Source organism: Equus caballus, chromosome 24 (assembly GCF_041296265.1).
Source record: "Equus caballus isolate H_3958 breed thoroughbred chromosome 24, TB-T2T, whole genome shotgun sequence".
Taxonomy (NCBI): Eukaryota; Metazoa; Chordata; class Mammalia; order Perissodactyla; family Equidae; genus Equus; species Equus caballus.
In genome coordinates, this window is record NC_091707.1 from 26287972 (window position 1) to 26302761 (window position 14790).

The window sequence follows — 14790 nt, forward strand, 5'->3', positions numbered from 1 at the left end:
ATTTTCAAGCCAAGATGAAACACTGTATGTTAAGATTTGGCAGATTGAAAAGGATGCATTTGAAGTAGGAAAAATAATTTCATTGGTATAAACAGCTCCATTTCAAGATGGCCATGCCGTGAGAAAAAGGTTAATACTACATAACAAGGATCCTTAGTTACTCTACTCAGCGGAAAGGAATCTGTTGTTTCTACTTTCTATGTCCCTTTGAAGGCCTTGTACATCATAGACGTTGCCATTAGTATTTAAACATGTCTTTGATGATGGCAATCCTGAGTGAACCCATTCTGTTTTTACACTGTCTCCTTATATAGTCTTTATAGTGATTATAACTGCTGCATGGAAGATAGGAAATATCAATAACATTTTGAGTACTTTACCTGAAAAGATTCTGAACTCGTATATAATCAACCTCATGTCTGGACTTATGCAACAGAAAATATAAAAGAGACAAGTTAAATTTTACTTATGGAAGTGTAGGCTTATTCAAGAAACCTCTAGATCATCAGTCTATGGTTAATTTAAAATTGCTTTAATCCTACAAATCTACTTCACAAAATTAAACCCATTGTGGAAGAATGCTGTCAATTTAGATGTTATAATAATTCAACCTGTTACTCTTTGCTCAGTTCAGATAGCTACCAGTGGGGAGGATGTCTAGACTTCCTTTCTCCATCCCTGCCCCAACTCCCATATCCTAAAGCACTGTGTAGTTTATTTTCATGAAAGTAACTAGCCAACTGCAAATTATCAGTAACAGCCATACATTACTAGCTAATTTTACTATTGTAAGTTGAAATAAATATTCCCTTGAACACTATAATCTTCTCCGTAAGACGCATATTTTCACGTTAGTTTTGTTTTGTTTTGTAGTGTACACGAGTTGAAGGGAGCTAATGCCCTCACAGATTTTCTTTGTGACCGCTGGCATTCATTTGTAAAGTAGCTATCAGAATGTATTTGTGGCCATGAAGTAGTTTTTGCTTTATGGGAAAAACTGTCCAAATTTTCTTTAAAAGTTTTGGCTATTTCCTCTATCCAAAAACCTGAATTCTTTTCATTATAACCTTCTTACTTTTTAAAAAATTATTCTCTTCCTTTCTTTCCTACTTCTGCATAAATGGATTTTGTGGATCACTCAGTGAAAACTGGCTGCAAGGCTGTAACCCATCTGACCTTCAAGAGGCAAAAGTACATACTTTTTTCCTCAAATTTTTTCTCTTCTACCAGATTTCTGCGCTAGGTTGAGAATCAAGAAGAGGGTTGGGATGTGAGGCAGAATGTTTTTTGATCCTTTTTCTTGTCTGGTTGAGTTCTCTAATGGCCCAGGACAGTTAGAAGTACTTCGGGGTTGTAACTTGCAAAATAAGAGAAATCAGATATAACTGTTCTTAAATTTTCTGAAGCTTTTGGTTTGAAGCTTCTTGTAAATCATTGGTGTCAGCATCAGAAAATAGTTGAAATTGTGTTTCTTTAAAAAATGGAAACAAACCGAAAAAAGGAAACATAACCGTTTGCTTGCCAGATTTATTTTGGAAATTTATGCCTTCTAAAAATGGCCACCCCCATGCCAGTCTTTGGGAGGCCTGCATAAGAGCCCCTAGCTGTACATCTGAATGCTGTGCACCCTCAGCCTGTGCCTCCAGCTGCTGGTGCCTCTCTGTGTGTGTCCCTAGTGCTGTCCCTGGACCATTGTTTGTCACTTTTGGTTTGAAAACGAGAGCACTGGATCACCTAGATCAATGATTTTCAAACATTTTAACTATAATCTATTGTTAAAAGGAATCTTATATGGACACACAGTCCTCCTGCATGTGATGAGGGATACAACAGAACTAAGTGTGTTAATGTTATTTGGTAGTTCCTTTGACTTAAAAAGAGCAGCTATTATCTGTTTCATTAATTCTGTTCTTGTGTGTGGAAGGTTAGTGACAAATACTGTTTTTCTCATATTTACAGGACCAAGTTAACCCTTCTGAAGTAGCTGACTGTTTCTACTATGTGATTTTGGGTGGATCTTGAGTGGGAAGAAGTTGCTTCACACATACAGGGTGCTCAGTAAATATTGAGAACACACACACATGCACACATACACACCCCTGCTAATGTTCCAGAGAATTAAAGTACTCCTCTTTTGAGACATTCCTTTCAGTTAATTTATTATACATCCAGAAGGCCCCTGTGATAACAGGGAAGTAGCTTAGCCAGTGACCAATATTAACCCATTTGCATCAAAGTTTGGTTTATTTATCCAGTGAGGCAGTCACTTCATGACAGAGAGTCTATAAATGTTGAAGGGCTTAGAGAAGCAAAAGGGCAGAGTAGGTGCCACTTTGTTTTTCCCTCCCAGCTTTTGACTTTGAAGGATTTGCTATTCATTCATACCTTAAGTATTTATTCAGTACCTACTATAAGGAAAGCGTTGTTCTAAAAGTGGCAAAAGATGCAAAGATTAATAAAATAAAGATTCTGCCTTCAAGGAGTTTACAGTCAACTGACATAGTTAAGACAAATATTTAAATGTCTATAACAAGATGAAGAGTGGTAGGTTTCATAAGAAAAACATAAACAAGGTACAAAATTGTTTAAAGATGGGAAGGATTTTTCCAGGCTGGTAGATATTCAGATTTTTATCCACAATTTCCAAAAACAAAGAAAGAACTACCAATCTGTACAGTTCGAGAACTGTCAGGTGGTTTACTACCCTCCTGCTCTTGTTTTTTAACTTACTTACATACCTCTCCTTTCTGCTGAGCTGTAATGTTCTTCATGGCAGGGTATATCTTACTCTGTGTATCCCAGGTCCCTAACTGTGCCTGGTTCATAAAATGCATTCAGTAAATATTTATTGAATGGATGTGTGTGTCACCAGTAATCAGATTTGCTTTCTAATCAGAAAATTTCTATTCTATTACAAGGCATATTTAACAAACTCAGTGCAGTTAAAAAGTACAGTTTTCTCCTCAGAAACTAAACATTTCAAAATGACAGCTTTTATAAGGTTATACACAATTTGCACCATAAAGAAGGTAAAGCATATCTTAGAAAAGATTAGATAAGAAACCTATAAACCTGAATAAAAAGCAGAAGCACCTGTCTCTATCTTTCTCTCCAGTTACACTGGTTGTGATAATATGTTTTTATGATGTTTAATGATAAGACTGGGACTTCAGTGAAAGTGAGTTATAAATAAATTTATATTTCAAGTGTAAGTGAATGATAAATCATACATAATTCTTTTTTAAGTGTTCACCTACTTAAATTTTGAGTATAAAATGTTTTTCATATTTAGCACTAAATAATCTCTAAGGTCCTTCAGGCTTTGAAAATTTTGTAATTTTACAATTGCCCATGGGGGAGAAATGTCATAAGTATAAGCATCTTTATGTGTCTTTTTCTTTGAGTACTTATGACGTGTCATTTGTCTTAGAATGGGAACTCTTTGGGTCGATACCTTTTAGCCAATTCAGTTAATATGTCTGAAGCAGCTGCTCGAGTTGGGGTAGGAGTACTAAATTCAATAAATTGCAGTGACCAGGAACTTACAGACGATCGAGGGATATATACAATCATTATAAAGTAGATTAATGAAATAGGAGCTTATTTGTCTCACTTAGCAAAAGTCTAGAAGCAGGCAGTCTAGGGCTTGTATGGCAGCTCAACACTGTCATCCAGAGACTCGGGCTCTTTTTTCTTCTCATGTTTCCATATTTACTGTGTGGGTTTCCATCCTCTTGGTGGAAAAATGGCTACAACACCTCCCAGTATCTAACCATGTTCCTAGTAGAAAGAACGTAAAAGGGCAAAAGCTTTCTCTTGTTAAAGCTTTATCTCTTCATCTTTTTATTTGTAAGAGGATACCTGCCCCAGGGACTTCCTACATCTTACTGGCCAGAACTATATCATATGGCCACTCTAGCTGCAAAGTGACTGGGGAAGAAGGGAGTTGTGGATAACAGTTAAGATAGCCAAGCAACAATGTTTGCAGTTACTCCTTTTCTGTTTTCCCTTTGGGCTGTAGACCTTTAAGATTCCAAAGAACAGGACAAGTTATTTATGCATGAAGATATAATTCTCTAAGAAGTCCCTCTTTGTCATTAAATGATTCATTTACTAATTCAAGAAATATTTATTTTTTTATTGCTTAATATGTGCCAGGTACTGTTCCAGGTATTGAGGATAACAATGATTAACAAAAAAGACAAAGTAGCTGCTCTCATGGAGCTTGCAGTCTACTTAGAAGAAGAAGGCTATAAACAAATAAATATAAATACATATTATATAGACTATAGAATATGGTTATGAATATCCATATATATGTGTATATGTATATCCATGAAGAAAGGTAAAGTAAGGTAAGGAGGATGGAGGGTCATGATAGATAATATTCTATATAGGATGTTTAACATCAGGCCTCTCTAATAACGTGATATTTTAGCAAAGACCTGAAAGAAATGAGAGATGGATGGAGCCATAATATCGGGAAGAATGGTCCAAGTAGAGGAAACAGCTAGTACAAAGATCCTGAAGAGAGATAAATTTGGCATGTTCAAGGACCAGCAAGAAACCAGTATGGCTGGAGCACAGTGAACAAAATGGGAAATGATAGGAGATGAGAACAGTGAGGGCCATAATATGTTGGGCTTTGTAGGCCATAGCAAAAATTTTTCTCTGAGTGAAGTGGAAAGTCATTGGAGGCTTGTGATCAGAGATTAGCATGATCCAACTTACAATATAAAAGGATCACTCTACTGAATGGAGAGTAAATTGTAGTGGGACAAAGATAGAAGCAAGGAAACCAGTGAGGAGACTTCATTTTCCCAGGAAATAAATGATGGTTCCAACTATTGTAGTAGTTGTGAAGATAGTGAGTAATGATCAGATTCTAGATATATTTCAAAGGTAGTTTAGATATGGTTCTGATGAAAAGAGAAGTTTTGGATTAGTAACTGGAAGAATGGAGTTGCTATTTACTGAAATGGGAACTACAAGAGAATAAGAGATCATATGGGTTGGATAGGAAGGTGGTAATCAAGAGTTTGATTTTGGACATATTAGGTTTGAATTGCCTATTACACATCCAAGTGCATGTTGGATGATTTATAAATTTGGATATATATATTGTTATCCACCAGTTATTTGAATGACAAACAAATCTATAGTTCAAGGTAGGCGTTGGGATTGGAGATATAAAATGAGGTGCTTTAGAGTGTGGGTGATATTAATGCCATGGGACTAGATAAGGTTAGGTGGGGAATGAGTAGCTAAATAATAATCTATTTCTATGACTTTTTTAAGAGGAAGGAAAATTTCCTATGAAATCTTAAGTAAATTCAAGTTTGGATGCAGTCATGCACTGTTTAATGACAAGGGTACATTCTGAGAAATGCATCACTAGGTGATTTTGTCATTTTGCAAACATGATAGAGTACACTTTCACAAACCTGGTAGCATAGACTACTACACACCTAGGCTATGTGGTACTTATCTCATGGGACCACCATCATATATGTGGTTCATCATTGACTGAAACATCAGTATGTGGTGCATGACTGTGTTTCATTTTACTAACTAACTCATTAAGTGTTCAAAGTTTAGTATAGTGGTTAAGGACATGGACTCTGAAGCTAAGCTACCTACGTTTGAATCCTGGCGCTTCTGTTACTAGCTCTGTGATTTAGACCAAGATATGTAAACCTCTCTTTCCTCATCTGTTAATAAGGATGCCTCCTCATAAGGTTGCTGTGAAGATTATTTAGAACAGTTCTGTGACACATGGTTAACACTCAAAAAGGATTAGCCAGTATCGTCATTAAATTTCACCAAGTCTTGACACATGATGTAGCATCGTTAACTTGATTTAATGTTCCAATGTTTAATGTTAAAGTCATTCCCACTTTTTAATCAGTGTTTCAGCATCATAGTCTTAGTTAATTATCTTCCTGTTTAGGTCACAGTGCTGTTGATATCACCAAGGTGGCTAGAAGACATCGCATGTCTCCTTTTCCTCTAACGTCTATGGACAAAGCCTTCATCACAGTCCTGGAGATGACTCCGGTGCTTGGGACAGAAATCATCAACTACCGAGGTATTTACTCGTTGCCTTTTCTTTTCATTTTTTTCTAAGTAAGATTTATATAACATTAATACACAGTTTTCCTGAAAGAGAAAATTTATTAACCATTCTAACAATTACTACCATCATTCTTTTTGCTTTTTATTTCTACTCAACTCTAAGATTAGTCTTAATGGTATACAGAGTAAAGCACCCATAAAATTTCCTTTTCATTAAAAAAAAACATATGAAGGGGCCGGGCCCGCGGCCAAGTTGTTAACTTCACATGCTCGGCTTCTGTATCCCAGGGTTTGCTGGTTTGAATCCCGGGCGTGGAGCTACACACTGCTCATCCAGCCATGCTGTGGCAGCATCCCACATAGAAGAGCTGGAATGACTTACTACTAGGATATACAACTGTGTCCTGGGGCTTTGAGGAGAAAAAAAAAATGGAAAAAATCAACTGGTTCTCCTGTCCATCAAAATACCAATACTCTAAACTAAAGTCAGGACTATCAGCACTGAGTGACAAAAATAGTTAACTGAGTCTGCCTGATATCCTTTCAGACATGGGAGATGACTAATGTGTCTCCTTTCTGGAAAACATGTTTTTAAATGTAAAATGTAAAAGCTTCATTAATTTATCCATGGATCACTGAGCAACCAATCTGATCTCAGTTTTTCTGCTTCATCTATCTTCTCATTTTTTGCTCGTAGTTTAGTAGCAGGTTGAGGCCAGCTTGTGGAAAGACCATGGAAAGGTACTGCTCCCCAGTTTTTTTGGTTTTTAATCAACCATTACCCTTTCTAAAAATTCAGCATAGAAGGTGTATTTAGTGCAATCTGAATAAACTATGGCGTCTTAATTGTTTTATTTTGCAGATAAAAATAGCACAAAAGGATTAATCTTACCAATAAAGGACTTTATTCATAGATCATAAAATATTCAAACTTCAGTGAACGTTAGAGAGCATCTATACAAACACCCTAATTTTTCTGCAGGGAAACTAGACACAGCAGAAAAGGAATAGGATTAAGCCTCAAGACTTATGTTCTGGGCCTGGCCTGGTGGCACAGTGGTTAAGTCTGCACGTTCCGCTTCAGCAGCCCAGGGTTCGCCTCTTCGGATCCCGGGTATGGACATGGCACCACTTGGCACGCCATGCTGTGGTAGACATCCCACATATAAAGTAGAGGAAGATGGGCATGGATGTTAGCTCAGGGCCAGTCTTCCTCAGCAAAAAGAGGAGGATTGGCAGCAGTTAGCTCAGGGCTAATCTTCCTCAAAAAAAATAAAATAAAAAAATAAAAAAGACTTATGTTCTTCTTTGTAGTACTACATGATAGTGCTGTTCTTCCAGTATTCAAATATAAAAAGTAATAGTAGATAACATAATAAATTATGTTAAAATTAAAAGGCCTAACCTAGTGAAATATTAAATGTCAAATTTCTAGCTCTTTGGTCCCTGACCCTACTTAGAAAAAAAATATTTTTATATAGTTTATACTTATCTTACATCTTTGACTTACATTCTTTTAGATATATATTTCATTAGACTTAAACCTTTTCTTTTGTTTTGGTTTTACTCTTCATTAAAGGAAATAAAAATTAGAAAACTGACTAGAGTGGAGAATTAGTCAGGAATTAACTATAAGATTTCAGAAATCAATTTTAATGAAATAAGTTTCTTTCTATTACTAAACACAGAATATTCAGATATTTTTTGATATCAGTCCACACCAAGACATTTTTAGAAAATACGAATATAAACTTAAGTGGGGAACAAAATTTAAATAATACTTTACCTGTTATAAAAATAAATCAACCATCCCTGGCCTCTTGTAATTTCAGGGGAGTTTCCATTAACATCGGTCCTTAGAAAAATTTCACTGTGTTTGCCAAGCCACATTTAGACAGAAATTATAATCCTTTTAAGGAAAAAACAATTGGAAATGGCCATTTCTATTTTTCCTCTAGAAAAAAAAATACTGTCAGATGGATTCTCTTTTCCCCTCATGTTCTTGTTTACCCTTCATTTGTTCATCAAATCAGTTGTCACTCATAAGTAAGCAAACACTTCGTGGATGGTTGACTTCCTTGTCAAGTGTTTCCACCCCTGAAGATGAAAAATAATAGTGAGGTTTACATTCAACTTTTGAATTGGATCAAGCTCCATGTTTACTGCAAGAGTATTGTAATCAAACCTCCTAGGCACTTTAGTTAGGTGTTTAGAAAATACCACCATATATAGAAACAAAATTAAATTTGTTCAACAAATATTTGTTAGACATCTACCAAACGTCGGGTACTGTGTTAAGTCCTGGATGTACAAAGATGAGTGAAACAAAACTCCTGCCCCATGGATCCTACTGTGGAGGGCAGAAGAGGGACAGGTAAACAGTGTGGTACTTGGCTCCCTCATTGGCTCTTTTGTAGGCTTGCCTTCGTTTGTCAATTCCTTAAATAAAAACTTTCTTTAGAGTTTTTGTCTTTGGCCCTTTTCACATCTTGCACATTCACTTCAGATGACCTCATGCGTGCCAGTGGTTTCAAATACCACCTATGAAGTGATTTCTAATACTGCCCAGACCTTGCCTGAGCTCCAAACTCATACCAGATGTATACCTGCTACTAGTAAATTTAACATGACTTACACTAAACTTATTTTCCTTACCTCTACAATACTTGTTTCTTCTACTTCCTCCTGAATCCATCCTTTGTTCTCTATCTCCACTGCCATCAGTTAAGGTCTTTATTATTAATTTCCTGGATCATTTTAACAGGCTCCCCTTCCCCTATTAGCATCCTCCCAGTCTTTTCTCCAATTAGATGCCAAAGTAATCTGTTCAAATGGCAAATTTATTATTAACGTTTCTCTGCATACAACTCTGCAGTAGTTCTCCTCAAAACCTCCAGATAAAATCCAAAATCTTTGATATGTCATATAAGGCCCTTAATAATCTAATTTCTTCCTACTTTTTTCAGTTTCTTCACTTAATTCCTTCGCATCAGAATTTGCTTTTCCCTAAACCTACCACGCTGTTTCTTACCTTTTATTCTCTTACCTCCAGGCCTTTGCATATACTATCTTTTGCTTGGAACAACTTTATCCTACTTCTTTGCCTGGCTACTACGTATTCTTTTTTTTTCCCCTAGCTTTATTGAGGTATAATTGAAAAACAAAAATTGTATATATTTAAGTTATATAGCATGATGATTTGATGTTCATGTATATTGTGAAACAGTTACCACAATCAAGCTAATTAACACATCCATCACCTCACAGTTACCTTTTGTGTGTGTGTATGTGTGTGTGTAGTGAGAACACTTAAAATTTACTTTCTTAGCAAATTTCAAGTATACAATACAGCATTATTAACTATAGTCACCATGCTGTACATTAGACCCGCAGAACTTATTCATCTTATAAATGAAAGTTTGTACCCTTTGACCAACATCTCCCCGTTCCCCCTACTACGTGTTCTTTAAGATTAAACTTAAGTTTCTCCTCCATGAAGACATTTCTGATGTTCACTTCCCCCCTCCCTAGCTCGGCTAAGTACCCCTCCTCCCTGTTCCCACAGCACTTTGTTCATATGTTTTATGATAGAACTGACTGCCATATTTGATCACTCTCTATCATAAATGCCCTAATAAACAACATGAGTATAAAAAGCAGAGTACTCTAAGTGTGAATCACTATAAATTGAATTGTCATGAGTCAAATATGGGCTTACTGAAAGTAAGAGATTTCTCCCCAGAAAAAGGATTAGAAACTCATTCTCACTGCACTTTAAATGTTATCTTTACCAAGGATGTTTGCATTTTAATGAACAAACTCTCATAGTTTGTTTTGATTTCAGCTAGATGTACCTCTAACTATCGAATTTCCTCTGTCAATCACTGAGTAGGAAAAGTGTCGGGGATGGGAGGAGGGACTGAAAGACCTTTACAGTTCTCTGAAATCTCAAATATTCTGCCTCTGCAAATACTCTGACATCTACAAGTATAGAACCCCATGGAGGAAAGGCCGTGTTTCCTAAGAGGTCCAGAACCACTGAATCTATGAAGCAGTTTAGAACTGTAACATCTCTAAAATTACTTTTATATGTCTGAGAAGGCTCAGCAATAATCCCAGAAAACTAAGGGTGAATCCTATACAGAAATACTGGAAGTAATTATTGTAAAGGTCATAGACATAGGGTAACTCTATGAAGGAATTCTAGAGTATAATACATGAACTACGTAGAATATTATAATAAGAAGGTAACTTTGAGATCAAGTCATCTTTCTTACTTTAAAGACAAGGGAACTTAAGACCAAGGAGGTGTAATAATGTTCTTAAAGTTAGACAAATAGTTGTGATTGAAAACAACTAGAACCTAGGATTCTCGACTCCTGGTCTGCTGTTCGTTCTACTGTGGCACACTACATCTCAAATCAATATGAAAATTATTCTTCTAAAGCACGTGCCTAGATGTGCATGTATGTATAAAGTATCGTTTGTTTAATCTGTTTTGGCTCAGATAAATTTTCTCTTGTCTCTGGTCTGTCCTTTAGTATATCTACTATTTTCAGCCCCTATCTGCAAGCAAGGCCTTTAAGGAGCAAGTGCTCCAGAGATTATAAATACCTTCCTTTGGTTTCTTGGGAGAGGCATACATGGCATAACAATGGATGATAATAGTTGTAAGACTACCATTTATGGTTCATTTTCTTTGCTTGTAAATGCATGACATGAATAAATTCCAACTTTATATTTGATACAGTACTAGCTACTGTAAAATAGATTAAAAGATTCTGGCACTATTCCTTATAATTCCCAATCTCTTTCAATTAACAATGGAAAAGCTATAAGCTTTTAATAGAAAGGATTCTGCTTTCTCAGGAGCATTATTTTAGATTACAAACTCTAGGCTTTCTCGTTTAAGATTACATGACCAAAGACTTCAGCATCTCTCACCTGGGTTCTTTGTTTTTCCACAAAAGACTTAAGCAGCTCTAGTCAAGGAAATTTAAAGCTTTGTTGTTGGAACTCAGTTTGAAGCAGTGAAATCTCTCTTTTAGAATACTGACCATAGCAGAGGCACTTCTCCCTGTTTCTGAATTATCGTTAGATAACTGCTTGAAGATAGACGGTTATCTTAAGCAGAAATTCACTGCCCTCTGGAAGCAATGCAGAAGCTCCTGATTCCAAGCAGTAGGAGGTTCTTGCGAAAGTGGTTCACAAGTCATGCTAGGAATTCATTAACTCCTCCTGACGGTTCAGGGGCTATCAGAGAATAAGGGAGAAGGAAGTAAAGGTATACTGGAAGGGGCTTTGCCATCAAAACATATTCTTTAACTTGCTTTACTTTTAACTAGCTGAGAGACCTTGGGCAAGCTGCATGAACTTTCTGAGTCTTATTTCTCTCATATGTAAAAACTAGAAATAATGTCTACCCAATAGGGTCATTATGAGTTACTGTTAAAGGAAATTTTATATGTAAAACATTTAGTATTCACTAAGCTGCCATGTTTGGAATATAGCAACTTGTTCCCATCCCTTCGTTCTCCATGTGGGGACTCTGAGATCATAACCCTAGGCTAAGCACTTGTAAATTACTGAGTCAAAGCTACAATTCCTTGGCTCAGCTCCATTTATTGATCCACGTTAACAATCTCTGGTTGTCTATGTATTTTGTTGTAATCAAATTTACATTCCACCCACCCAGGTCATTCAGGCGTGTGCTTCCTATCTCATTAGAAAATTTAACTAAACAGCAGTTTTCATTGTTTTTCTGCTTATCTCTGGTTGAGCTTTACAAAATTGAAGCAGAGAATTGAGGTAGTTATTGAAATATTTCAAGTGACAGCATATATTTTTATTAACCAAATTACTGCCTCCACTTTCTACCTCCAGTCTAGTAAGGTCTTCACCTAGGATGATCTCGTTTACTTGCAGATTATCTCCTGGGATATTGGTCTTTGCTGGCATTTTCTGTAGATTTTTCCATGAGTGCGGCCACTTGAACTCATTCATAGTTTCCTTCAGGTAGTCTCATCCCTTTAGACTCTTTAGTTCATAAGCTTTATTATACCTCTAAAAGTATGTGCATCCTATTATATCCTTCATGTTTATGGTTCTTATTACACCCTTACCTTTATACTTCTCCCTGCATTTCTCAAATATGAACATTTCATTAAATCCTTCTCTGGATAATATTCATGATGTGTGTGTGTGTGTGTGTGTGTGTATAATCACAGCCTCTAGGCAATTATGCTGTTCTTCATATCCAAAGATTACGATTGATTCCCAAACTGCTTTCTGTATATGTGCCCTCAGTTGCTTTTTTTCCTCCAATACTGTGGATACCACATGTGTGCTGTTATCACAGTACTCACAAAGGTCCCTTGTGTAGGGGACTTGTTTTTATTCTTATTTTATTGAATAAAATTAATTCACTCAAATAGAAATCAGACCTATAACCTTGGCCTAGTTATCCCTATTTCACAACTAGGTAGACTAATCTTCCTATTTCATACTTCCTTCTGTGCATACAATTATGTATCTCTATCTATGTAGCATCTTTTTTTTTAAATAAAGCATATTGTAAACGTACCTCACTTTGAGTAATTTTAACAGAAAGTAATTCATATTTAATCAAAAAAGTAAGGATGGGCCAGTCCAGTGGTGTAGTGGTTAAGTTTACATGTTCAGCTTCAGCAGCCCAAGGTTCACCAGTTCAGATCTCAGATGTGGACCTAGCACCGCTTATCAAGCCATGCTGTGGCAGACATACCACCTATAAAATAGAGGAAGATGGGCACAGATGTTAGCTCAGGCCCAATCTTCTTCAGCAAAAAGAAGAGGATTGGCGGCAGATGTTCGCTCAGGGCTAATGTTCCTCAAAAAAAAGAAAAGAGTAAGGAGGAATTAATTTTTCAATATGGTTTATTTAAGTTAATTTACATAGCTTTTATTGAATATATTGGTGGTTAAGACAAGATACACTCTTTAAATGAGATTTTTAGTTTTCTATTCTTTTTGGGTACTTCATTATCTTCTCATATTTTAAATATACATGTCTTATTTGGTATAGTTTATTTAGCAATCTTTTTATTCAGTATCTATTTTGAAGTGCCATAGTCTATGTTAGTACTATTAAGTTAGGGTTCAGAATGTAAGCAATGGAAAAAATTTTGGTTAAAATGGAATGAAAGTAGAAAATTTCTAAGAAGGAATAACATCAAAATACCTTATTCTTGCAATGATCAAAATTATGAAGAAGGATCTCAGATTTTTAGCAATAACTCATTCCTGTCTATTCTTAATGTTATATTGGTAGAATTATGAAACTTCATGTAAATATGCAGGATTTCCCAAACTGTAGTGAAGAAAATTAGTGCAAATGAAAAGAGACAAACATAGGGGCTGGCCCAGTGGTGCATCAGTTAAGTTCTCACATTGCACTTCTCAGCGGCCCGGGGTTCGCCAGTTCAGATCGCTGGTGCGGACATGGCACCCACCACTTGGCAAAAGCCATGCTGTGGTAGGCATCCCACGGATAAAGTAGCAGAGGATGGGCACAGATGTTAACTCAGGGCCCATCTTCCTCAGCAAAAAGAGGAGGATTGGCAGTAGTTAGCTCAGGGCTAATCTTCCTCAAAAAAAAAAGAGAGAGACAAACATAAGTGGAAGTAAAGGATTTACCATTACCAGCAAGAGAATTACCAGGAATGAAAACTTGGCAGTAGGTTTTTTCTTTTTTTAGGTTTGAATTGATTAACTTTCCCGTTGGAGTCCTGCACAGGAGTTACCTTTGTGACTATTTTCTCAGTTAAGGACTTTGCAACTCCTGGCAGGCTGTTAGCTCACCCCAAGCAATATGGGCAGGGAAACCCAAAACTTCCTTTCTTTTAATTGTGAGACAAAAGGATATGAAGAAAATCAGAAACACAAGGAATCTATTGTAATCAACATTCTTCTTTGTAATGTGTCTGAATGTCTATAAGAATGGAATAGATTTGCAATAATTTTTAAAACTTTAACTCAATTTTTCCAAAAACGGAATTCATTTAAATGGTTAAAAATCTTATTTTCTGTTTCTATAAACTCCTTTTCTGCAGAATCTCAGTCTTTAGTTAACTTGCTAAAAAAAATTATCAACTATTAACATCTTGTCTTATCATTTGGAAATAACACTGAATGGTTCAATGAAACTATTGCAACCTTGAGACTAAAACACCTTACTAATTTCCTTACTTTGGTTTTAGCAATATGGAAATAAGCCACCAGTATTTCTTCAAAGTCAATATCATAATTGGTATATTTGGTATTGATTTCTTGTTGCATCCCACCTAGGAGCTTGATTTCATTATGTATTTGTTTCTTTTTATAAAATACTTCCTACTTAATACATTTTCCCTTTTTTTTAATAGCCGTAGTAATATCCTACTGTAGGACCAATCAGTGTTGGAAAAGTTAGGAATTATTTTTAGGATACTAGGATATGTGGTTCAAAATTATGGAAATTATAGTAAGAAAATATTTTTTTCCTCTGCAGCATATGACAGTTTATAGGACAGTGATTGAGAAATTACCAATCAAGAAGGGTTTAAATTGTTCCAACTATAGAACATTTTGCTTGTTTGTACCAAATCCTGACGAACAAATTTACCCGTTAGACCTACCTGCTACACATTTATCAGTGACACATTTGAACTGGGTGTAGCAGAGTTTCCATCACTAAGT

General features: G+C 36.0%; 1 protein-coding gene across 50 annotated transcripts in view; it reads left to right on the forward strand.

Moving 5' to 3' along the window:
* Window positions 1–14790, forward strand: part of GPHN (gephyrin) — a 562862-nt gene that overhangs the window by 445000 nt on the left and 103072 nt on the right. For all 50 annotated transcript variants that reach the window (XM_023627936.2, XM_023627927.2, XM_070249606.1 and 47 more), the window contains one exon: window positions 5951–6088. In XM_023627936.2, coding sequence (XP_023483704.1) covers window positions 5951–6088 — 138 coding nt within the window. The remainder of the gene's footprint in view (window positions 1–5950; window positions 6089–14790) is intronic.